This window comes from Sciurus vulgaris, assembly GCF_902686455.1.
Source record: "Sciurus vulgaris genome assembly, chromosome: 2".
In the NCBI taxonomy this organism is placed as follows: Eukaryota; Metazoa; Chordata; class Mammalia; order Rodentia; family Sciuridae; genus Sciurus; species Sciurus vulgaris.
The window spans coordinates 33,034,367-33,057,757 of NC_136462.1; the positions used below are offsets into that span (position 1 = coordinate 33,034,367).

General features: G+C 44.2%; 2 protein-coding genes across 2 annotated transcripts in view; one reads left to right on the forward strand and one right to left on the reverse strand.

The window, feature by feature from the left end:
* TTC9 (tetratricopeptide repeat domain 9) overlaps positions 1-13,533 on the reverse strand; it is a 32,460-nt gene extending 18,927 nt beyond the window's left edge. Inside the window, exon 1 of the mRNA XM_079127161.1 lies at positions 12,925-13,533. Within this exon, the coding sequence (XP_078983287.1) occupies positions 12,925-13,330 (406 nt within the window). The 5' untranslated portion in view covers positions 13,331-13,533. The remainder of the gene's footprint in view (positions 1-12,924) is intronic.
* Positions 13,534-18,545: 5,012 nt separating this feature from the next.
* The window catches only part of MED6 (mediator complex subunit 6), a 70,488-nt gene continuing 65,642 nt past the window's right edge, over positions 18,546-23,391 (forward strand). The window contains exon 1 of the mRNA XM_079127155.1: positions 18,546-18,676. The gene's annotated coding sequence lies outside the window, so the exon portion shown is untranslated. The remainder of the gene's footprint in view (positions 18,677-23,391) is intronic.

Sequence of the window (23,391 nt, forward strand, 5' to 3'; positions counted from 1 at the left end):
TGCCCATTATCAGAAACACTGAGCCAGGGTCAGGGGGGAATCTCAGAAGCCAAAGCGCCAGCCCATTGTCTTTTTAGACATCAAAGAATGCGTCCCCCATTCTTACCACCTCTCCTATCCTTCCCTGGTGGCCCTGGTGACATATCCCTTGGTCCCCGTGCCTCTCCCATCCTCCTATCATCTCATCAGATAGGTTCAGGGTAAGTCAGTTGCAGGTGCACCTGTTGCGAGCAGGGGATGCTACCCTTGCCTCTCTGCGGCAGCCCTGTGTGTCATGGCAGAGTTAGAAATAACCTAAATGTCCATCAGTGATGGGTGAAATAAACAGTGGGACACTGGAGAACCATGACAATCATGCTGAGAATAATAGCTTCCCCTGAAAAATGTCTTCAATGGAAAACATCAGCAGAGAAAATGAAGGGTGTGAAAGTTTATGCAGTATGACTTGTGTGAGACGTGTGTGTGTGTGTGTGTGTGTGTGTGTGTGTGTGTGTGTGTCTGTCTGTCTGTCTGTCTGTCTGTCTCAGGGAAAAGAATTTGTAATAGCTGGAATCAAAGCTCCCCTTAGGGAAGAAATTCTATTTTTCAAGAACACTGTTGAGTTGCTTCAGGTGGTTAAGGCGAAGCTTGGAGGTCAGTAATGGCAAATTAGGCAGATGAGAAAAAGAGTTACGGTTGCGGTGCCTATGGAAGGAGAGGAATTTGAGAGTGGGGAAACCTGAGAAGGAGAGAGGGGCAGGAGGAGCAAGAGTCAACAGCTTGGCAGGCCGCGGGAACCTGACGGAAGAGGTGAGTGCTTGAAAAGAAATCCCTGGTAGTCAGGGCAGCTGAGTTTTAGGAGTAAGAATTTCTACTATCGGTATCCCTTAGCCTCAGGTGAAACCTGGAGTAACTCTGCAGCCTGGTGTGGTGGTGACCGTGGAATGTGAAAGGAAGTAGCAGCGAGAGGAAACAGAACTGTCCTCGGCTGACACTCAGGGACGGTGAGCCTGGGTGACCCCACGCCTGCCTTCTCTCCCTGTCTGTCACCTCGAGATCAAGACTGAACCTGAGGAGCCGCTGTAGACGGATAACTTCTAAGTGTGCTGCCATAGCAACCAGGCAGGCGCCTTCCTTGTTGAACAGTGTCACATGACAGGCATCAGAGACCTGAACCAACCTCAGGCTTTGGCATCCCAGTACCCCTTCAAGGACTATCAACGGAGGCTTTTGGTTTACAGGATTTTAGATTAGCCTTTCACCTTGTTTTTTCATCCATCATTTTAATAGTTAACCGGTCACCATGGATATCCATATAGGACTGATTCCAGTATCCCCAGTAGATACCCACATCTGTGGATGTTCAAGTCCTTTATATAAAGTGGCATAGTATTTGCATATAAGCTACATACATCCTTCTCCATATTTTAAATTCTATGAGGATTGAGGGGCAAAAAGGAGACCAGGAGACGGTCCCCAAAATGTCCCCAGCACATGGAGGACAAACCACTTCTTTCCTGAATAAACTGGAGAAAGGTAAATCTTGAAGTGGACTGACTGGTGCTTTCCATATAAATTTATATATATACACATGTGAAAGACCGGGAGCAAATAAACCCAAATAGGTAAGAGGTGTCATCCTGGGGTAGTGGTTGACAAGTGATTTTTATTATTCATTTTCTATTTTCAGTGACTTCTCCAATGACAACATTCTGGCATTTTTGCTGTGCTCAGGATGTAACTAGGCATGCATGCTACCATTGAGCTGCATCCCCAGACCTAACTTAAAATGTTTTACTTTTCTAATTGGAAATTACAAAAAACCTCATCAGGTCTAAAGATGGGGGAAGATGAGCTACGAAAAACAATTCTGCAGTTCGTGATCAGAAAGCACACTGCCTGTTCATAGGGCACTGCTCTGGGGATATCTGGGGTCATGAGAGGTCTGGGGCCATTTTAGTGAAGAAGCACCCATTTGGGGGCCCAAGGGACATTAACCACTAGTGGTCTCACTCCCAGGAGGCCTGACAAAGCCGGGACTTTCTGAGGGAGCTGGCACCAGTGAGGAGGCAGTGCAAGCACGAGGAGCCGGTCTCATGATCCCCCACCCCTGGGCTCTGCCTTCCTGGATTCCCCTTCCTTCCTGTATGCTTGCTTGCTTCCTGGTTAAGCTCCCCTGGGGACCCAGCTGATCACAGCCTAGATCCTCCCCATGAACCCTTACTCTCTGCTGTCAGACTCCAAACAGATCTCACCTGTGAGAGACCCTGAAAGCCTTACCCAGTTGGATCAGTTCAAAGGAAGGGACAGGGAAGACCCTGGGGCAGAGTATGGAAAGAGGCTGAGAACAGGCACAGTAACTGAGATGCGCACGATTGCAGGCTGGAGACAACTCTACCTGGAATCCAGCAGTTACTGAATGCTTTCTGGACTGACCTGAATCTGAAAAGATGGAAGGCACACAGGCTCTGAGGGCAGGCCCCTGGTCCTGTTGGAGCTCACCTGCTCCTTCCCTCTACCTCCCTGGCTCTGAAGGAAACTACCACACCAAAAAGGCTTTTGGATCACACTTGGCACACCTCCAAGTCACTTAAGGAGATGCAACTTCCCTGACCCCTCTTTCCTTCTCATTCGTTTGCTCACTTGCTCCCCAGGTTCCCCAAAGCCTCCCTTAGCTGTGTCCTTTCTTCTTTTCCTGCCATATATTTTTCTGTCTTCATACATATTAGAGCAGGAGTCAGATTTACTCAGGATCATCATTTATTGAGCATCTGTTATGTGCCAGGCACTGTGCTAGGCATATGAGCCTGTATCATTGGATTAACCACCACCACAATCCTGGGGGTGGACGTGCATCTCATGCAGTAATGGACACAGAAGCTTATAGAGGTTTTGACCTGTCCCGGTCAATGGAGTAATGAGTGGGGCAGCCAGAATTCAAATGCAGATCCTCTCACACTAAGTAAAGACCATTTCCCATTATGCCACATGGCCCTTGGGTTTCCTGAGGTCTACACCTGCTGCTCATCTTCTCCTCTGTGCTGTCTCTTCCTGCCTGTCCCCATTGGCACACGTGGGGATACAGCCCTTCCTGTATTACTATCAGAGAAGAGTCCACTCAAGTCTCCAGTGCGGTGTGGTCTCCGTAACCAGGGGGTGCAGGTCCTATAGAGAAGGAAGCTCAATTCTGACTCAGAGTGTGCCACATGCCCAGGATCACATCCCCAAACCCTCAGATCTGGCTCCGACTCCCAGCCTTGGGCTAAGGATGGTCACTCTCTGAGATGCTATCACAGCTGGCACCTGTTTTCCAAAATGCTTGCCCTCGCTTGTCCAGTTCTCAAAAGCTTATTTTTCTTTCCTTGCCACGGGGACTTCCTGGCCTAATGTAGCCAGTATTGCCAGGATTCTGATGCTGAATGTCTACTTGGTCAAAGTCTGAATTTTTTAATCATGTGGAAAGATATAACAGCAATAGGTAGTATTTGGGGTCACTGATTTAGATTCCAGGGCTCAGATAACAATTTATATTGAGTGAAGCCCCTTTATGTTGTTTTCTCAGAAACCTAAAGTTCAATCCTAGTATCACTGAAGGTTGTGAGGTCCTTGTTTTGGTTTATGCCCCAGATTTGCAAGGGTTGGGCTGGAGATCTCGGTTGATGTCTTTGAATTGTTGTTTGTCACCACCCAAGCAAAACTGGAAGATTCTCTCCCTAAATCTGACTGTTTCCTGAGAGACAGGTCAAAGTAGGGAGAAAGGTTAGAAGCCCTTTGAAATCCTGGATGGTTCAACGCTTCTGAAAGGGGACTTGGAGATCATGTGATTCAACTCCCAGTGTTTACCCATGGGGAAAATGAAGCTCAGGGACGTGTGACTTGCTGAGTTACAGGGCAGGTTAGCAGCAGAACTTGGACTCCTGACTCCGGCCTCCACTCTGTGTTTTGAGATGAACAGGGGGTTTAGGTTTGGGCTGTGGAGAGCCATGGCGAGTGTCCAGTAAATATCAGTGCATAAGAGGGCTTCTTTCTGGGTGATCTGGCTGCTCCTTCTGAGCTACCTATAGGCAGGATCTCCTAGATGCAGGGGCTGATGCAAGAGATGGACACTCATACCATTCTTTCCCAAACACTGGAGATACATCGTAATGTCCAGAACCAGTTTATAGCACAGGCTCTGACCTAACTCTCTACCCTGCCTCACCAGTAGATTCAAAGTGTTGCTAATATGCAGTGGAATCCCAGAGGGGGCATCCCCTGCCCTGTGGGGTACCATGCTCCTAGGATCTAGCTCTGTATGTGGCTTGGGGTGGTGGGCACTGCAGAAAAGGATGTGAGTCCTATTATCAGTCCTGGGATAACTTTTTTTGACGTCTTTGTTGTTACTGTCTGACAAGGATAGTCAAGACTTAGGTAAGACTCAGAATAGCAGTCAAAATTGCTTTTATTAGTTAGATTGTCTTCAAGTAAATAAAAAGAAAGAAAAACCACTCATAATTTCTCTACATAGACAACCCATGTCATCATTTCTCTTTAAAAAATTGAAGTCATGTGGCATATAGTGAGAAAAGTCAAACATGACAGAAAGATTTAAAATAAAAAGCAGTTCTCTGTTCAGTTTCTTTTTTCAAAGGCAATCTATTAACTGCTTCCCTGGTATGATTCAGATAATCTTCTCCAATGTAAATATGGTCATAGCATATATATTTATTTTCTTTTTAAATTTTATGTAAAGGAAGTCATGTCAAACACTGTTCTGCACTCTGCCTTTTTATATTCTATTAGGTTTTGGAGACTGGTCTCTATAAGCACACTTAGAACTACTACAGTCTATGTAATATTGTAATGGCCACATAGTTCAGCAAAGAATAATATGGGGGATTTATCTTTTAAGAGCTGGGAAGGACCTTGGAGATCTTGGAATCCAACCCTGGGCTTTTATAAATCAGAAAAGCATGCATGGCCCAAGAGGTAAAATTCTGAGGCCAGAGACGCATAGCAAGTCGAAGACAGAACTTGTAGTCCAGGTCCCTTTATACTAAGCCAGGCTTCTGCTGTTTTTTTTTTTTTTTTTTTTTAATTATGTTATTGTGTTTTTATACCTTTATTTTATTTGTTTATATTTATGTGGTGCTGAGGATTTATTTTTTTGTTTGTTTGTTTTTGTTTTTTGCGGTGCTGGGGATTGAACCCAGGGCCTTGTGCTTGCAAGGTGAGCACTCCACCAACTGAGCTATCTCCCAAGCAAGGATTGAACCCAGTGCCTCACACATGCTAGGCAAGTGCTCTACCACTGAGCCACAGCACCAGCCCCTTCTGCTGTGTTCTTAAAGAATGGAATGTTTGGGCTGGGGGTAGAGCTCAGTTGGTAGAGTGCCTGCCTGGCATGCACAAGGCCCTGGGTTCAATCCCCAGCACCAGAGGGGGGGGGAGGGGGGAGAGAGAGAGAGAGAGAGAGAGAGAGAGAGAGAGAGAGAGAGAGAGAGAGAGAGAGAGAGAGGTGTCTTGGTTAATGGCTAAAATGAACACCTACTCGTCATACTGCCACTTAGATTTCTCAAGCCCTCCCAACTGGAATGCACACACTTGGGAGCAAGGCGGGAAGGGAAGAGGGAAAGGTGTGGATAGGGCTTCTGCAATTTCTATGCCTATTAAATGTTCTGATTCATGGGCTCCTCATTCTTCTTTATCCACACAAATTCAGGTGACCTTTTTAATGACAGCGGAGAACCTAGGGATACTATGCCCTGTTTTCAGAATGCAGGACACTTAACCACCCAGGATGGCCATAGAATGGGAATCCTAATCCCACAAGGCACAAGCACAGTAAAGGAATGTTTAGTCTCCAGAAGAAATGATGGGCAAGGAAGCTGTCCTCAAAATGTCAAGGCTTGTCCTCGTAACAGTGATACATCTTTGCAAGAGATGTATTCCGTGTTGCTTCCAAGGGAGAATATGGATCAAGAGAAATTTCAAGGAGAAAAATCTTAGTACCTAAGAAAGGAGCTGTGCGGTAAATGGCTAAAATTGCAGGCTCTGGAATTACAGACCCAGCAGGTAAGAAATCCCAGTTTGTCACATGGTACTACATGACCATGGGCAAATGAATGAACTGTTCCAAGGTTGAGCTTTCTCTCTTACAAAGATCTATGGATCAAATGAAATTTGAAATTATAAATATGTAAGCTCATTGAAGACAGGGGCCTTGCCCATCATTTTCATTTCTCTCTGTCCAGTCCCCAAGCTCAGGACCTAGCACATGGTAGGTGCTCAATAAATACTAATGGATTTATTGGCTCCTTAACATGAGATAGGCATTTTCATTCATTTTGAACACATTGGTGGAGTACCTATTATGTGCCAAGGTCGTTATGGTAGTCTTTTCTGTCATTACTGTTACTTTTATCATTCTTATGGTTATTGTTTTAGAAATGGTGGTTGTCCAATGTTCACGTTTGGTGGTGGTGAGTACCCCTATTACTGGAAATGCCTAGCTCTTGCTGGATGACAAGCTGGCAATGTTGACAAGGAAATCATGCACTATGTAAGGTTTGGGGTTACATCCAAATCTGCCCTCAGAATTTTCTCTTTAATAACTTGAGCTACTAGTTAACACCACATTGTACTTTTGTTCTTTCCATGAAGAAAAGACATGGAAGAAAAACAGTGGTGCTACAGTTTCCTCTGTGTAAGCCCTTTGTGAAATTGGGATGCTTTTTAAAGTCCTTTAGACAGACAGGTGAAGGGGAGGTCCATTTGGATCTATTTCAACGTGGGACTTTTCTAGATCAAGTCAGCCCTTCTTGGCACTTAACATCCTGCTCCCTTACAACAACAACTGAGGAACTGTTGGTTTGGGGTCCTACTGGACATGGTCTCATTTTGATGCTGACATGAAACTGTATATGTGAACAAGAGACAGGTAATGAACTTTACACTGCTAATGGTGCAATATCAAGGAAGTGCAAGTTCATTAGAAAGGTTCAACTGCTTTAATCTTCTGTAGTATTATTTTTGGTCTTTTAATGTCTGATCCCATTGTTTGTGCTAGCACTTGTGGTTGCTGCTCAGTGGTTGGGACTGATCCATCCTAATCACTTGGGTGAAAATGGAAAACTCTGTTCCAAACATGGACATCTGACATACCAAATGGAATTGGGAATTCTCTGGTAGTTTGTTCGAAATGCTTTGTTTTCACCCTAGCTCTTTGGAGTAAGCACAGACTGGTGGTGAGAGAGTACAGCTAGACGGAGAGAACTTGTACCTGGAGATCACTCCAAACCTGAGAAGCTCTAGGTGCAAATTTAGGCTTTTCCATAACTTGGTCATTCTCTCTGTCTACGTTGCAGCCAAGTCTTTTTATTTTGGATGGGGTGCTCCTGGATATTTTGGCTGTAGGGAGTCTAATTCTGAGATGTCCTACAGAGTTTCTGGCTAAAAACCACTTAACATGTTGCCATCGGAGGTGGACTAAGATGTTTCAGAAACTCAGCCAAAGTTTAAACTCAAAATATTCTTCCCAGTACCTTCCCAGTAAGCATTCTCCAAGTTTTGAGTTCACATCCTTCCTTGGAAGATGGTCTTTGAAGCTACATTTACAGGGTCCTTAAGATTTATTGGCCAAGGTACTATCCAAGAAACTGTCCTGGATCAACAATGCTTGGCCAAACTCTCTCTTCCAAGTGGCAGGATCCTGGCTGAGCATCTTAGTAAGAGACCCCCCCCCCTTTTTTTTTTGCACTTCCTTTGACCAACCTTGACCCCAGGAAAAAAAATGAGTTTTCCAGCTCCAAGGCTACTGCTTGTCTTTAGCTCTGACTTTCTTTTCAATATTGAGTTTTTGCGTTTGTAATTCATCTATCTCCATGCTTGATTCTCTGGTTCTATACCAGTTTCTGTTGAGTACCCTTTGTTTTTAGGAATCTGCCTCAGAACCTGTATCTCATTTTGTCTACCTCAGATGTAGACATTTATTCATTTTTTGGTGTCCCGCTAAAGGGCTGCCTTCACGAGTAGGCCACAGATGTGGCTGCAGAGGGTCTCATACTCGGAAGGGCTCTCTACTGTTTGATGTACTTCTGTTGCCTTCTTGAAGTTGTTAGTAATTTTATCACTGAACTAGTGTTTTGAGCGTGAAATGTGATGGGCCGGTGAAACATGGGCATGAGCAGAGGCAACAGGTGTGAATGTAGCCCCATTCAGTATGCATTTACCATGCCCCCTGAACACAGAATTCCAGTAGACTCATGAAGCATGAGAGTTCAAGACTCGGTGGAAGTTCAAGAAAAAGGTAATCTATCTACAACTAAGTAAGTGGACGTGCTGACAGTCCCAGGAGGCCACACTCTTCCTTTAAATCAGAAATTCCTTCAAATGCAGAAAGAAAACGCAGTGTCCTAAGAAACACAACCCCCCCCAGGATCCCCATCACATCTTTCCTTATTTGTGTTACTTTTCCACACTAGTTCACCACTTGTGACAAAAGGAAAGGGTATGGTAACCTATAGCTCCTTTACCTTTCCAAAGCCCGGCAGAAAGCGTGTATATAAAATATGCCCACAAAGCAGACATACAGAGAAGACAGATTTTAAAAGTTCATTTGGTGCAGCATTTTCACTATCCTAGTAAGAATAAATTACTTACATGTGTATGAGCTACAAAATAAGAATTGTGTTAATTGTTATGATTCCACATACAAGTGTTTTGATATTTTCATTTGAAACTGGCATGCACAAAATGCAGATGAATAGTAAAATTCATGCCAATAATTTAAAATTTTAATTGTCTTTACTTGTAGGGATGCTAAAGAGCAAATAAAAAATAGATGAGAGAGAGAAAAACCATGAAAGAAAGGAAAGAGAAGTTTTATCTTTCAGGACTTTTAATGACATGGTTTCCCTGACTATTGAACAAGGAGTCTCAGGTTTTCATTTTGCACAGGGCCCTGCAAATTATATGACTTGCCCTGATGCTAGGGCCAATGGCTTCAAGCTCTGTCCATGAAGCTTTTTTTCAGAAGGCACCATCCCAGGCCTTTTCAGACAGAGGATTTCTTTCAAGGCCCTGTCATACCCCTGTCTTGGGGTTTCAGTTGAGACCAAGGGGTATTCTCTACCCCTTTGGTAAAATAAACAAGAAAAGAAAACTCTCTCAGACATAGCGATAAATAGAAAAATGAGGGTAGAACAAAGAGGTAGGGGCTTATTCAAGGTCACAAGGCATGCCAGGGATAGAGGCACAAGTCCCAGCCTTTGGTTTCAGTGTCGTGCTCCATTGGCATCCATCTCTCCTGCTGGCACTTGAGTCTTGAATACCACTGGAGGATGCCAACAAAGTCATTATGCATTGTATCCCTTTGATCAGACCTCAGATGGGGCCACCACAGGAACAGATGTGCAGCAAAAGGCTCTGCCCTTCAAGGGGTTCCAAGGCCCAGAGGAGTCCTCTTTCTTGTTCAAGGTCAACAAGAGTCATTCAACAGGCCAATACATGTTTCCTCTGTGGCCTTGGTAAGCACAGATTCCTAAGTCTCTCCAGACAGTTCAGAACATCTTCTCTAATAATCATCAGAACCATTTGAAAATCTCAAGGAACAGAATGGTTCCCATCTCTTTTCTTGATGTTCTTAAAAATAAGACATGCAGGGCTGGGGAGATAGCTCAGTTGGTAGAGTGCTCGCCTTGCAAGCACAAGGCCCTGGGTTCGATCCCCAGCACCACAAAAAAATAAAAAAATTAAAAAAAATTAAAAAAATAAAAAATAAATTAAAAAAAAATAAGACATGCAAAATCACATCTAGGGGTCTTGCACAACTAGCCGGATTCCTCCTGACCAAAAACAAATCCAAGTTAGGTCAGATCATGACCTGGGGCCTTTTGAAAACTGCTTGCAGTTTCATGCAGGCCCCTCAGGCCAACCAGATAGGTTTCTAGGCTAACATCTCCTAGCACATTCTAGCTGCCCCCTTGCCATTCCTTCGGAGGTTTCAGGCAGCGTACAGGGGCTCGCTGAAGCTAAGTTTCCTCCAGAAACCTCACGCTACCTCTTGTTTGGAGCACAGTTGCCCTTAGCAACACAGCCTAATTCTTCAGGTACTTCTGAGTTAGTTCAAGTTCCTTCCAAACCCTAAGCTCTCCCTCTATCCATGGCTCTGTGTGGAAGGAGGGCAGAGACTTCGGTGTGCTCCTACCTGATATCACAGCCCTGATGGAAGGGTCAGATGCCTTTCTGCCAAAATGAGCCTGCAGTGGCTGGTCCCCTTCCTTTTAGCAGGCACCCAGGGGAAAAGGTATCTCATGGACCAGGATGCACTGTTCCACCTCTAGCAACAGTGATCATCTTTCCTTCCTTTCTCTCCAATAATAACTGTAAACACGTTTAAAAATTTTAAGTTGTCATCTAAAACTATGAAAATATTTTAATGAGATGTAAAAATGCTTCCAACATAACAAGTGGGATTAAAAGCAGGACACATGATTGTGCATACAGGAGGGTCTCAGCTTTGTAAACAACTTACATTTATGTGCAGGAAAAAAAAAAAAAAGAAAGAAAAAAACACAGGAAGGAAATATACCACAGTGGATTTCTCTAGGTGGTGAGATTAGAAGTAATTTTGTATTTACTTCTTTAAACTTTTTGGTATTTCCTAAAGGGAAACATATTGTAAGTTACTTCCATAATCCCACAGGAAGGATACTTTGCTATTAGCTGGGGGTTTCTGAGATAGTGGTAACCGATTTTATGCATCGCCCCAGGGAAAACAACACCATGCTTCTATTCTCCCCAAAGTTGCTTCTCTGCAGAACCTTCCTTCCAGTTGCTGAATTTCCTACACAGGACACAGATATTGGCTCTATATCAGATTATGAGATTGCTCATCTTTTAATCACTCAAAAAATTAACTCAAAAAGTGATTATTTGTGAGACATGACAACATTTGGAAGTATGTAGCCCAAACAGAGCCTTGAAATCAAGGTACTGCAGTTCTTTCTCCTGGTCACCAGGGCTAAGAGCTACCAAAGAAATTTTGAAGTAAGGGGCTCAGCAGACCACCCGAGGCTGGGCTCATGGAAGACAGGGGCCCAGAGAATACTGACACTGTGTATCAGTCTATGATGACCAGAGGATTGCCTTTGGAGGATTGCCTTTTGCCAGTGCCCAAGGCAGCAGATGGGGAAATCTGCTACTACTGCTTTCCATTCTCTCACCAAGGAAGTTTTCCAAAGTGTGTGGGGGTGGGGATGGAAGTGGAGGAGCTGTCCAGATATCAGTCCCGCCCTGCTAGGCTGGCCTGACCAAGGACACATCTTTGGTTTCACCATAGAAATGTAACCGCTGGCTGGTAACCAAAAATAAGGGGTGAGGGATGGTTCTACAATATTCTGGATAACACTGAATATAAAGGTCCATTACTACTTTGAAATCATTGCATTAGTGATCCAGAGCACCTCTCCTTTACCCACAGCTGCTCTGCCCTTTAACTATTCATCAGGCAGCAGCCAATATGCGAGAGACTTATGGGAAAAAAAAGGAGTCAAACTGTATCTTGTAATGGATTGAAAAATTCCATCTTTGCTATACTACTCCTTTGATGCTATTAGTAGGAGTATGCTATCAGTACCACCATTTCTACAAGTTGCTACTATTACTATTGCTATTAATCCCTTAAATTTGTAAACTACAAAGTGCTTCCTTGGACTGGGTTTTACCTGATTAAAGATGATACTGCACATGACATTATGGGAAGGCAGAGGTAGATGAGTACTAGAAACTGCAAAGGGAACACAGCAGATCTGCACTTGGGAACAGAGCAGACTTAGCAGTTGTTTATTTTCATCTCCCATGTGCCTGCCCCCAGACACATCCACCATTCCAGCCACATCCAGTCATATTACAGCTTTGCTACCCTATTCTAACAGTTGCTAGATAGTTTAGGCAACTTCAAGGGAAAGGAACTAGGAGAAATGGACTTTTATTTAGTCAGAGAAGCTTGACCATGCCAAAAATCCTACCAAAGGGGTAGAGAGAGTAATTCATACATAAAGCTGTTGCCACTTCCAACAACTCTCACCTTGTCACAGAAGGCCTTGGGAAGACCCAGGGTCTTCGTTTTTCTGGTTTGTTTTTTGGATTTGTTTTACAGACTTAAAATTTTCTATGCCTAAATTAATTTTTTTTAATGCCTGACTTTGACTTCATCCCCAAAGTGAACTCTGGATGTACATCTATTCTTAGCCCAAAGGAGAGCAAGAATGCAGCAGAGTTTAAGACCAACCATGAACTAGGTTTCCTTTGAGACTTCTATCTTCACCTGGCAACCGGGAGCTCCAGCAGAGCTCAGAAAGAAGAAAGTGGCATTCTGGAATCCATTTTGCTCAAGATTGGAAAGGCATCCTGTCAAACTCCCCTTTGCTGCTGGGGTCAAAGAACTTGGAGAAGGACCTTTCCCAGAGGGATGCGGTTAGTTGGGGATGGAGGGTGAGGGCCAACTTTGGAGCCAGTGATACCTGAGGAGAGTGGACAGGTGCGTGGGCCACCCTTAGTACCCACTCAAAAGAAAACGCTGGGCTAGCAGGGGCTGCAGGGGCCCCACCTAGGGCGCTGCTTCTGCATTTTGGACCCAAGTCCACTCGTAAGCAGTAGCAGCCGTCGCCAGCCAGCGAGTCGCCTTCTGTCCGTCCAGCCATTTAAATGCGAGATGAACGATGTATGCAAAGAAAAGGACGCGAGGTGTCTAAGGCCTTTGGGAGGCATCATCTTGAAAGTCACACTTTTTCCCAAGCGCCTCCCTCCCAGGTTCCTTCCTTCCCAGAGCGGCACGGTCACAGCCCGGAGGCTGCACCGCGGGTGCGCCGCAGCGGTCCGGACGCCCGAGGGGCTGGGTCGGGGGCCCGGGCCTCAGACCCGGCGGGCGGCCGGAGGAGGGGCCGGGGGCGCGGCGCGGCTCACCTGCCAGGCTGTTGTAGCAGTCGATCTCGATGGCTTCCACCGTCTTGCTCTGCTCCTCCGTGAGGCGGCCGGGCTTGGGGGCCCCGGCCGGGGAGGCTGCGCGCGAGTCCCGCTCCCGTTCCCCGGGGGGCGGCAGCAGCCCCTTCAGCTCCAGCAACGCCCGGTGGTATTTGCCGATGGCTTCGCGGAATTTCTTGTCCTTGTAGCACTGCGCCCCTTGGCTCTTGAACTCGTGCGCGCGCCTGATGAGCTCGGCGGGCTCGGCCGCCGCCCCAGCCTGGCCCCGCGCGGGGGCTCCTCCGCTGCCTCCCGGGACGCACAGTGGCGGCGGCGGCCGCTGCCCCTCGCCGGCCGCGGGCGGGCTCGGGTTCCCCTTGGCCCCGGCCGCCGAGCCCTTCCTCTCCATTCGGCCGCCGCCCGAGCGCGCCGCGATCCGCCCGCCGCCGCGCCCTCCCGGGTTTAAAAGCGGCGGGCGCTGGCCCCGCGCCTCTCGGGCTCCTCTGCGGCCGTGACAGCCCGCGGCGGTCGGTCGCCCCGCACTCCCATTCTCCTCGTCAGCTGCCGAGGCTGCTCCTCCTCCCCTCGGCGGCTTCCCTCCTTCCTCCCTCCCCCACGCGCGCAGCCCGCCCTCTTCCCCGCCCTCCTCCCCTCCGCAACCTGCCGGCGGCGGCGACCCGGCCCGCGCGCGCTCCGGGGTAATCGGTTTGGGGGACCCGCGGGCTTGATAGGGTGGCGGCGATCGCCACTGACCCGGAAGAAGCTTGGCTTGCTCCAAGGAGGGGAGAATTGGTGACAAAGACGGCCTCGCTCTTTCCCATTCAACCCAGCCCTCGGAGGCGCGCCCAGTCAGAAAGAGGAATGGGGGAAGGGTGGTGTGTGTGTGTGTGTGTGTGTGTGTGTGTGTGTGTGTGGGCAGCGACGAGATGCATGCGGGCTCACCCTCCAGAGATTCCTTAAAAACCAAAAAGATGCAGCGGTGAGCCCAACACACAACCACAGCTTCTTGGTGTTTTTGCAGTAAGGCATGAATATCTGAAGGGGGCAGGGCCTCGTTTTTTGTGGATCCAGGTTGTCGCCGAGGTGTGTCTCCGGGCGGCCCGAACACGGTGTGCACGTCAGCGTGTGGGGCGTTGTACTCCAGGAGGCTGTAGGCTTACGCTCTGTGAGTGCGCAGCTGTGCAGAATGAATCACAGACCACATAGATGGAAACACCTGTTACTGTTGGTCATCGGGCTTGGCGGGTTTGCGGTTCCAGTTTCCATTACTAGACAGTTCTGTGCCCCTCCTTGGGAGGCTCACTTCCTTCCTTCATTCTTTTAGTCATCCTCAAGGGTCAGCTGTCTGCTGGGGATTGGGAGAGGCAGACGGAGATGGGCAGGTTACTCCCCTGCCCTCAAGAAACTCCCGGTCTACTAGGGAACATACACCACCCACCAGTAGTCACTGCTCCAGTTGGAGTTTGGAAAGTGTCACTGGGAAGGAATAGACAGTGCTGGGTGCAGCCCTCTGAGGAGGAGTGGGGGAGGCGCTTTTTGAGTAGTGGTGGATCTGGAGGCGTTGAAAGCTGGGTAGGATTTGGACATAAAATAGAAGAGAGTGACATATCAGCCAGAGTGAGGAAATCCCATACGAATCATGAGGTTTGAAATCTCAGGTGCATTTAGGACACAGTGGTTTGATTTTGTGGCCTAAGTAGTGGGAAATGATTCTGATGAATTATGGAAACTTTAATTTTTAATCTAGCTATTTTGCAGTACTGGGGATTGAACCTAGTGTCTCACTCAGGCTAGGCAAAGCACTCTATTGCTGAGCTACTATCCCCATCCCTTATCGAGGCTTTTGGATGAAGAGTTTGGATTTGATTTTGTAGGGAGTGAAGAAGGCAGCTATATTTTAAGTGCCCTTTCTTTCTTTCCACTCAGGGGTGGAGTGTTAATTAACACATGAGGCCTTGGGTTCCATCTCCATCTCCAGTAACACACACACACACACACACACACACACACACACACACACACACACACAGACTTTCTTAAACATTGACAATTACTTATAGGGAAAAAAGAATTAGAACAAATTTTTAAATATAAAGAGAGTTAAGAAGTTAAGAGCATAGATTCTGGGGCCAGATCGCTTGAATTTAAATCCCAGATACACTGCTTACTAGCAGTATGGTCTTAGACAAGTCTCTGACTTGCTGTTCAAAATAGTGGTGATGATAGCACAATTTCACAAGGTCATTATGAGGACTAAATTAATAATTATAGATGAACTGCTTAATCCAGTGCCTGACACAAATTAAGCACTCTGTATGTGGTATTCATAATAGTAAAATCTGATTAGATATAAAAAAATTGACTACATATATTATGGACAGACATACAATGGACTATTATACAGCCATTAAAATGAGACTTCAAGGGCTGGGGTGTAGCTCGGTGGTAGAACTACCACTTGCTTAGCAAGCATGGGTCCCTGAGTTCAATCTCCAGTACCAAACAACAACAACAGCAACAAAAAATATTTACAGGGATATTCAATCACATATAGTATAAAGTTTTAAAAGACAGGAACAAATTATATGTATTGTCCCATACCCCTGATGTTTGTTATTAGAACACTTTGTAGAAATACAGGTATGTAATAAACAATTGATAGGAATCATATCAAAGTATTAATAAAGAATGCATCTATGTGACAACGTAGAGGTTGGAGTGCTTTTTCTCTTATTTTTTCAAAACTTGTAGAGCAGTGCAGCATCTCACACTTTAATAGGTATGTGAATCACTTGGTATTCTTGTTAAAATGCACCTTCTAGGTCAATAGGTTGAGGATTTTGTAGATTCTGCATTTCTAACAGGCTTCTGATTGATGTTGATGCTACTCACCCAAGGCCTACACTTCGAGTAGCAAGATTTTAGAGCAGTGCATTTGACCCATCAGAGGGCTTATGGAAGTCCTAGTTGCTGTACCCAACTCCCAGAGTTTCTGATGCAGTTGGTGTGGAGAGAGACCCTACAATTCACATTTCTAACAGTTTTCACAGGTGACGCTAATGCTGCAGATCTGGGAAACACACTGTGACAACCAAGAAAGTCTTGAAACCTATTGCCAGTTTGCTTTTTTGAAAGGTGGTACTAACTTGTGCTTCTGCTAGTAGTGTACAGGTTCACAGCATTACCAATATAAAGGGTGAACCTGTTAAAAATATTTTCTAATTTGATTAATAAAAATATATCTCAAAAATGTTTATCAGATTTACTGGAATATCTGTACAGGTGAATATTTTTCACAATTGTAGTTGCTGTTTTTAAAGAACTGAGAGGGCTTTTAGTTGGACACACTCTTAATGCACTAAAGCATACTTTACATTTTCTGAGTACCTTACTTTTCTGAGTGCTTTAACATCTTTAATCCCACTTGATCCTCACATTAGCCCCAGAGAGGGTAAATGATTCTCTACTCACAGAGCCAATCTGTGGTGGTTTCTGACAAATGAGACACTCATTTAGTTTAGTGGTTAAGAGGCTTTGGACTCAGACAGGTGCGAGCTGGAATTCTAGCTTTGCTATTTCCTGGGCAAGTTATTCAACTTTAGACAACCTCAAAATTTTCCACTTATTAAGTAAGGGATGCTTCTTACCTATAGGGTTGTTGCCAAGCACCTTGTGAGTGTTCAACAGGTGGTAACTTTGTTGCTGGTTAAATTCTGTTATCTTTGGATCCCATAATAATGCTGTGACAGAGCTCCAGTTAATCCATAAAGGTTTGCCAACCCCTGGCCCTTTTGACTTTTAAGTAGTCTATCAAGTTGAACAGAGAGAAGAAATTGGGGGCTGGGTGCTCTGAATCTTCACCATTACCAGTGTGCAAAGTTACTCAGGTGGAAAGGAACACAGAAGACAGATGTTGGGTGAGCATCTAGGCCTGGGATTTGGTACTGTTGGAAATAAGACATGAGTTGGGTTACCATGACCAGATGGTCATCATCGTTAAAGGTGAGAAGTATCAATGTGCCACAACAGATTCCCCCACCCCCGCCCCATGTCCTGGCTCAGTGGTACAGTACCTCATTCTGAGAGTTTTACTTTGAGGGACAGGGCTGCAAGAGACAGGTATCCCACGTGGTACCACACTATGTATAAAGCAGACGCAACACCAGCGCTTAGTACTCGTTCAGATGAAGGAGAACACGAATGAAAAGGGGAGGGAAATATTATGGGCGGGAGGATGGAGTGAGAGGAGAGTTACTATGCCCATCTGTCCTACTCGGCAGAGCTGTGTGTGCGTCTGACAATGTTTTATTTGCTTGTTTTTAGTACACTTCTGTCTCTGTCTGAGCCACTCACGGATAAGTGTGTTGTAGCTTTTCAGAAATGATCTCTTCCCTTCAAATGGAAGTAAATAAGCGCCAATGAGAATTTCCCAAACCTTCTTTCATTATCTATTGACCATATGTACAGCACTGTTTTAGGACCTGATCAAAGATCCAATGACAGCAAACTTGAGCATGTGTCTAAGAGTCAGAAACTCAGTGCTTCTCAGACTTCAACATATGTATGAATTGCCTCGAGACCTCACTTAAAAAGGCAGTTCTCTAATTCCATCAGTGTAGGCTCCAGCCCACAACTCTGCCTTTCTAACAAGCTACCAGGCAATGCAGGTACTGTGGGTCCATGGCCCTTGTTAGGAGGAGCTGGTGTTGGAGGACAGGAAAGTCTGTGTCTCCCATTCTCTCCAAGTCTTTACCTTTTCCCACAGGGGAATGTTCAGTAGATTGGTCAAATTCCAGGAAATAAATTGGTCCCACTTAACAAGAGCAGTAATGATCCCCCATTCAGCTTTCTCTTCTACTTCATGTCGCAGGAACAGGTAAGCTGAGTCAGGGCCTCCTCTTAGAATGTGGCCTCTCGTTTTCTCTTCCCTAAACATAGCCTAGCATGCTTTATTGCTTTCATTTCTTTATTTTGTCTTTTTCTTATTTTCTTTCTTTCTCACCCCTGCCCCCGATACTGGGAATTGAACCCAAGGGCACTCTGCCACTAAGCTATATCCTAACCCTTTTTCTTTTTCTTTTTCTTTTTAATCGTTTTGTAGTTGTAGATGGACAGCATGCCTTTATTTTATTAGATCATTTTGAATGCAGTGCTGAGGATCGAACCCAGGGCCTCGCACATACTAGGCAAGCACTCTGCCACCGAGCCCCAGTCCCAGCCGCTTTATTTTTCATTTTGAGACAGGGTCTTACTAATCTGTTCAGGCTGGCCTCAAATTTGCATTCCTCCTGTCTTAGCCTCTCCAGCGGCTAGGATTACAGGTGTGCATCACCATGCTTGACTGTATTTCTTGTCTAATGTGGCAGGATCAGGGTGAGATGATTCTGGTGTGTCATAGGGAAGGAAAGACCCTTGGAGACCTTTGCTTCCTAGACCCCTGCACTCTCAATAAATTGGGCATTTATTCAGATGAACATAAAATGGTATTTTGATTTCTCATCTCAGTGAGTCTTGAATGTGCTGCTTCCTCATGAACCTCACAGACGTGAAAGAGGATTGAGTCCCAGCAGGTGTCTAGTATTCATTTGGGTCCAAGGTCCTCAAAACCTCTCCATTCCTAACAGGTAAGCCCTGACTCATGGCAGTGCATCCCAAGGTGGTCACACAACTCCTGGTAGCTTCTCACTGCTGAGCTATGTGGGTAGGTGTCTTAGAAAAGACCATGTGGGACAATTTTGAAGGAAAGAGCTGTGTGGTAAGCGACAGAAGGCACCATGTTCCTGCTGGACTTAGGGGTTTAAAGCACTGTCTCTGTCCTGGCTCTTGATCTCATTTCTGTTTCCTGGAGTCTCTGACTCTCACACTGCCCACTGATCTTAGGAGACGAAGGAGCTTGCGTACCTCCTAAACGGATGGCTGATGCTACTTTGTCTCTTCCTTCAGCTCAGCTTCTTGAGCATACGCGAAACATGTATTTGAATTTCTTTGATACGATCGAAGCTTTTCAGGCTATGGTCACATGCCAACCAAATCAAAGCTATCTTGGGGATGTTTTTCGAATGGCACTGAACTTCATGATTTACGTGAGAAAATTATAGCACTCCCATCATCCATTTTTATTCATATTTAATCTTCAAATAGTCCTCTGTGGAAAAGTGGAAGATTTAAAACTATTTCATGATACATAGATGTATCATGACTATGAGCCTCATATTTTAATCCATCCCATCTCCCCCCATCACCCCAACAACAAATCTCTATAATTATAGAGCCCCTCCAGCCTGGCCTTATTTAGAAAATAAGGTCTCTTTGCTTCTCCCTACTCAATCTTACCACTTCATGCCCCTCATCTCCAATGTCAATTGTACTCCCCTTTGGGGGCTAGTTATTTGGATCTGCTAGCATCCCTTCCTTGGGGGTCACTTCGTTCCCCTCTTCCATGGGGGCTGGAATTGTCTGCCCACTCCCTGCACCCATGCCATTTCCCACTCAGTAGCACGTATTCCAGGCTCAGACCCATCCTGTTCCTCCATCTTCCTGTATCATTACGATTGGTTCAGGGAAGGGCAGGCAAATCAACTAGAAACAGACTAGAAGCAGTTGTCCCTGAGATTTATACACAGATATTGAGAGAAAGTTTATTTTCCATTCAGGTTATTAAGTTGGGAGACTGTGAAATGGGAACTATCTTGCTCAGTACTTGGAGAAGGCCTATCTGAAAAAAATAAATACAATAGAGCAAAAAAGAGGGGAGGGAGAGACAGAGCTCCAGCAATATCAGTTAAGTTCTAAGATCCAGTGGTTTTTAATGATAGGCACAACCTTGGATGTCCCAGGTATGTGAACCAAAGAATTAGCCTTTATTCTGAAACTACTTTGAACTATTGCTTATAATGCAAAAAACATTAACTTATATGTTCCTTTTCAGGTATTTGCCTTTTTCATTCATTACCTACTGCAACCCTGTGGGCTGCTGTCACATGTGGCTGATAACCAATCATGCCCCCCACCTAGAAAACACTCATTCTTTTGTTCTTTTACATTGGAAATTTTTGGTACTCCTGCCAGGGGTGACTGGTGAAGTAGGTCAGGTTGTGAGCACGTCGATTTTTTGTCATTCTGTTTCTCATAAATTTTTGTGATCCTCTGACAGTATAAGCTACAGCTTCTGACTGCAGGCATTTAACATTTTATAGCATGAACAGCACATATGCGCTCTCGAGCTCTCTCTCTCTCCCTCCCTCTCTTTCTCTCTTCCCCTCCCTCTCTCTCTGTCTCTCTGTCTCTGTCTCTGTCTCTGTCTCTCTCTCTCTCTCTCTCTCTCTCTCTCTCTCTCTCTCTCCTTTCCTCCAGAAGTGGTAGAGATATGCATTAATTATCTTCACCTGTGTAACACATTGCCCACCAACTTAGCAGCTTAAAATGATCATTTATTATTTTTAAAACAATTCTACAGATTCTGTGGGAGCTTTTAACTTGGGTAATTCTAGCTAAAATTTTGTGAGTTTGTTTTTGCTTTGCTTAGGGTGAAACCTAGGGCCTTGGGCATGCTAGGCAAGTACTTCCTGAGTGATATCCCCAGGCCTATAGTTCTTTTAAGAAGTTTCAGTCAAGCTGTTACCTGCAACTGGAGGTATTTGAAGGCTTTATTGAAGGAGATTCCGGTTCCAAATTCACTCATTGTTGCTGGAGGCCTCTGTTCCTGCTGTTGGCTGAACATATTCATTTGGTTCCTCAACACAATCTCCTGTACTCACAACACAGTACCTGGTTCCCTGCAGAGTAAGATCTCAGAGATCCATAATCCTACAACCCAGTCTTAGAACTGACATATCATCACTTCTGATGAATTGTTTTGGTCATGCAGACCAATCTGGGTACACATTGGTAGGAGACTGCACAGAGTACCAGAAGGTGGGGAATATTGGTGGGCATTTTAGAGGCTGGCTATTTTAAGAGAAAAATAGGCATTATATTTTTCATTGTACCTAACCACATACTAGAACTTCAGAAGGCATTTGTATAATATCAAATGAAAAATAGAAGGAGATAAGTTGACCAGTGATCACAATAACATATAAAAGTGTGCATTTTTATTACAAAAGTCAAGTGAAATTCAGGGCATTGAAAGGAATTTGGAACACAACACTCTTTAGGTTTCTTGTCTTTCTGTAAATTTAATCTCTTGTTTTTAAAGTTGAACAGTAGTATCAATGCATTTTTAAGATGTTAAAATATTATTGGGTCCTGGGAATTTTCTTTGAAGTTACTCTGATAACAGGAAGTTTCCATTGGACTGTTCTATTACCACATTATGTTGTTTTGAGTTTTAATCTTTTGCAGGAGGGAACTGCAGACTGCTTTGACAGTATTGCTAGTGACAGCATCTGGTGGTAGTGGCATATGAATGGTTATGATTTATTTAATGACATGATTTGGGGCATTGTTCCTATGTATGTGGTCTCAAATCTAGTTTTCTAGCCTGTGGTGGTTCCTTGATCTACCCCATGCCTCTACCTCTTTTGCTGTATTTTACTTACTTACATTGGTATACCTTTGGGGATATTTTATGTAATGGAGTCTGAAGGTGCTACATCAAGAAAAGTGGAACACAATTAGAATTAAGGTGAATTTATGGTTAAGGGTGACACAGGTTTTTATTTGGTCTTAAAATACACGAGTCAAATTTGCCATCTTAAAACCTCTTTTAAGTGTACATTTCACTGGTATTAGGTACATTCACATCATCATGTAACCATCAACACTATCCATCCCCAGAACTCTTTCCAAAATCTTGCAAAATTGAAACTCTGTACCATTAAACACTAACTCTAATTTCCCCCATACACTTGCAACCTTAAAAAAATTGTGATAAAAAACATAACATGAAATTTATCTTATTTACCATTTTTAAGTGCACAGCTCACTTGTATTAAGTATATTCACATTATTGTGAAACAGATCTCCAGAATTTTTTGCAAATGTGAACCTCTATACCCATTAAAAACAACTCCCCTCTCTCTGCCCCCACCAGCCCCTGGAAACCACCATTCTACTTTCTGTTTTTATTCAAATTTGACTACTCTAGATACCTCATATAATGGAATCATACAGTAAGTATTTCTCTTTTTTTGTGATTGGCTTGTTTGACTTAACAAAATGTCTTCAAAGTTCATCCATGTTGCTACAAGTGACAGGATTTCCTTCCTTTTAACAGCTGAATAATATTCACATTTTGCATCTCTGTGCATTTCTCTATGAACACTTGTGTTGCTTCTGCCTCTTGGCTGCTGTGAACATGGGTGTACAAATATCTCTTTGAGACCCTGCTTTCAATTCTTTAGGGTACATACCCAGAACTATGATCATATGGTAGTTCTATTTTTAATTTATTGAGGAAACTCCACCCACTTTTTGTTTGTTTTATTTGCTTTAGATTTATTCCATTGGTCTATTTGTTGGCATGCCAGTACCTTACCATTTTGGTTACTGTAGCTTTGAAATAGCTTAGTCATCACTTTGTAGTAGTTTGAAATCAGGAAGAGAGAGTGAGTTCTCTGCTATTGTTATTTTAAAAGATTGTTCTGGTACTGGGGTTGTAGCTCAGTGGTAGAGCACTTGCCTAGTATATGTGAGGCACTGGGTTTGATTCCAGCACCACACAAAAATAAATAAGATAAATATTCTTTGACAAAGAGAAAATTAAAAAAAATAAATATTATTCTGACTTACTCAAGGTCTCTTGAGTTTCCATATGAATTTTAGGATGAATTTTTCTATTTCTGAAAAAAAAATACTGTTAGGGATTTTGATGGAGTTTGCATTGACTCTATACAATTCTTTGCAGATATGACCATCCAAGTGATATTATGTCTTCTGATCCATGAATAAGGGTTGTCTTTCTATTTATTTATATCTTTAGTTTCTCTCTGCAGTGTTTCACGTAATTATCAGTGTACAAGTCTTTTCCCTCCTTGGTTCACTTTAAGTACTGTTTTTGATACTGTTAAAAAATGGCACTGTTTTCTTCATTATTTTTTGATTGTATATCCATTATTAGTATGCAGAAATGCAGCTGACTTTTGTATGTTGATTAGTACTATAATACACCACACCCCCACCGACCGCCTTCTGTTAATGTGGTATCTTACATTTCTTTATTTTTATGTGCTAAATTATCCTTACATTTTAGAAATAAACCCCACTTGGTCATGATATATAATCCTTTTAATGTGCTGTTGAATTCAATTTGCTAGTATTTTGTCAAGGAATTTGACAAGAATTCAATCTTTAATTCTCTTTTCTGGTAGTCGTCCTTTGTCTTTGGTCTCAGGGTATTGTTAGTCTCATAGAATGAGATTGGAAGTGTTCTCTGATTTTCAATTTTTGAGAAGAGTTTCAGGAGGAGATTTTTAAATTCTTCAAATGTCTGGTAGAATGCTACAGGGAAGTCATCTGGTCCTGGTCTTT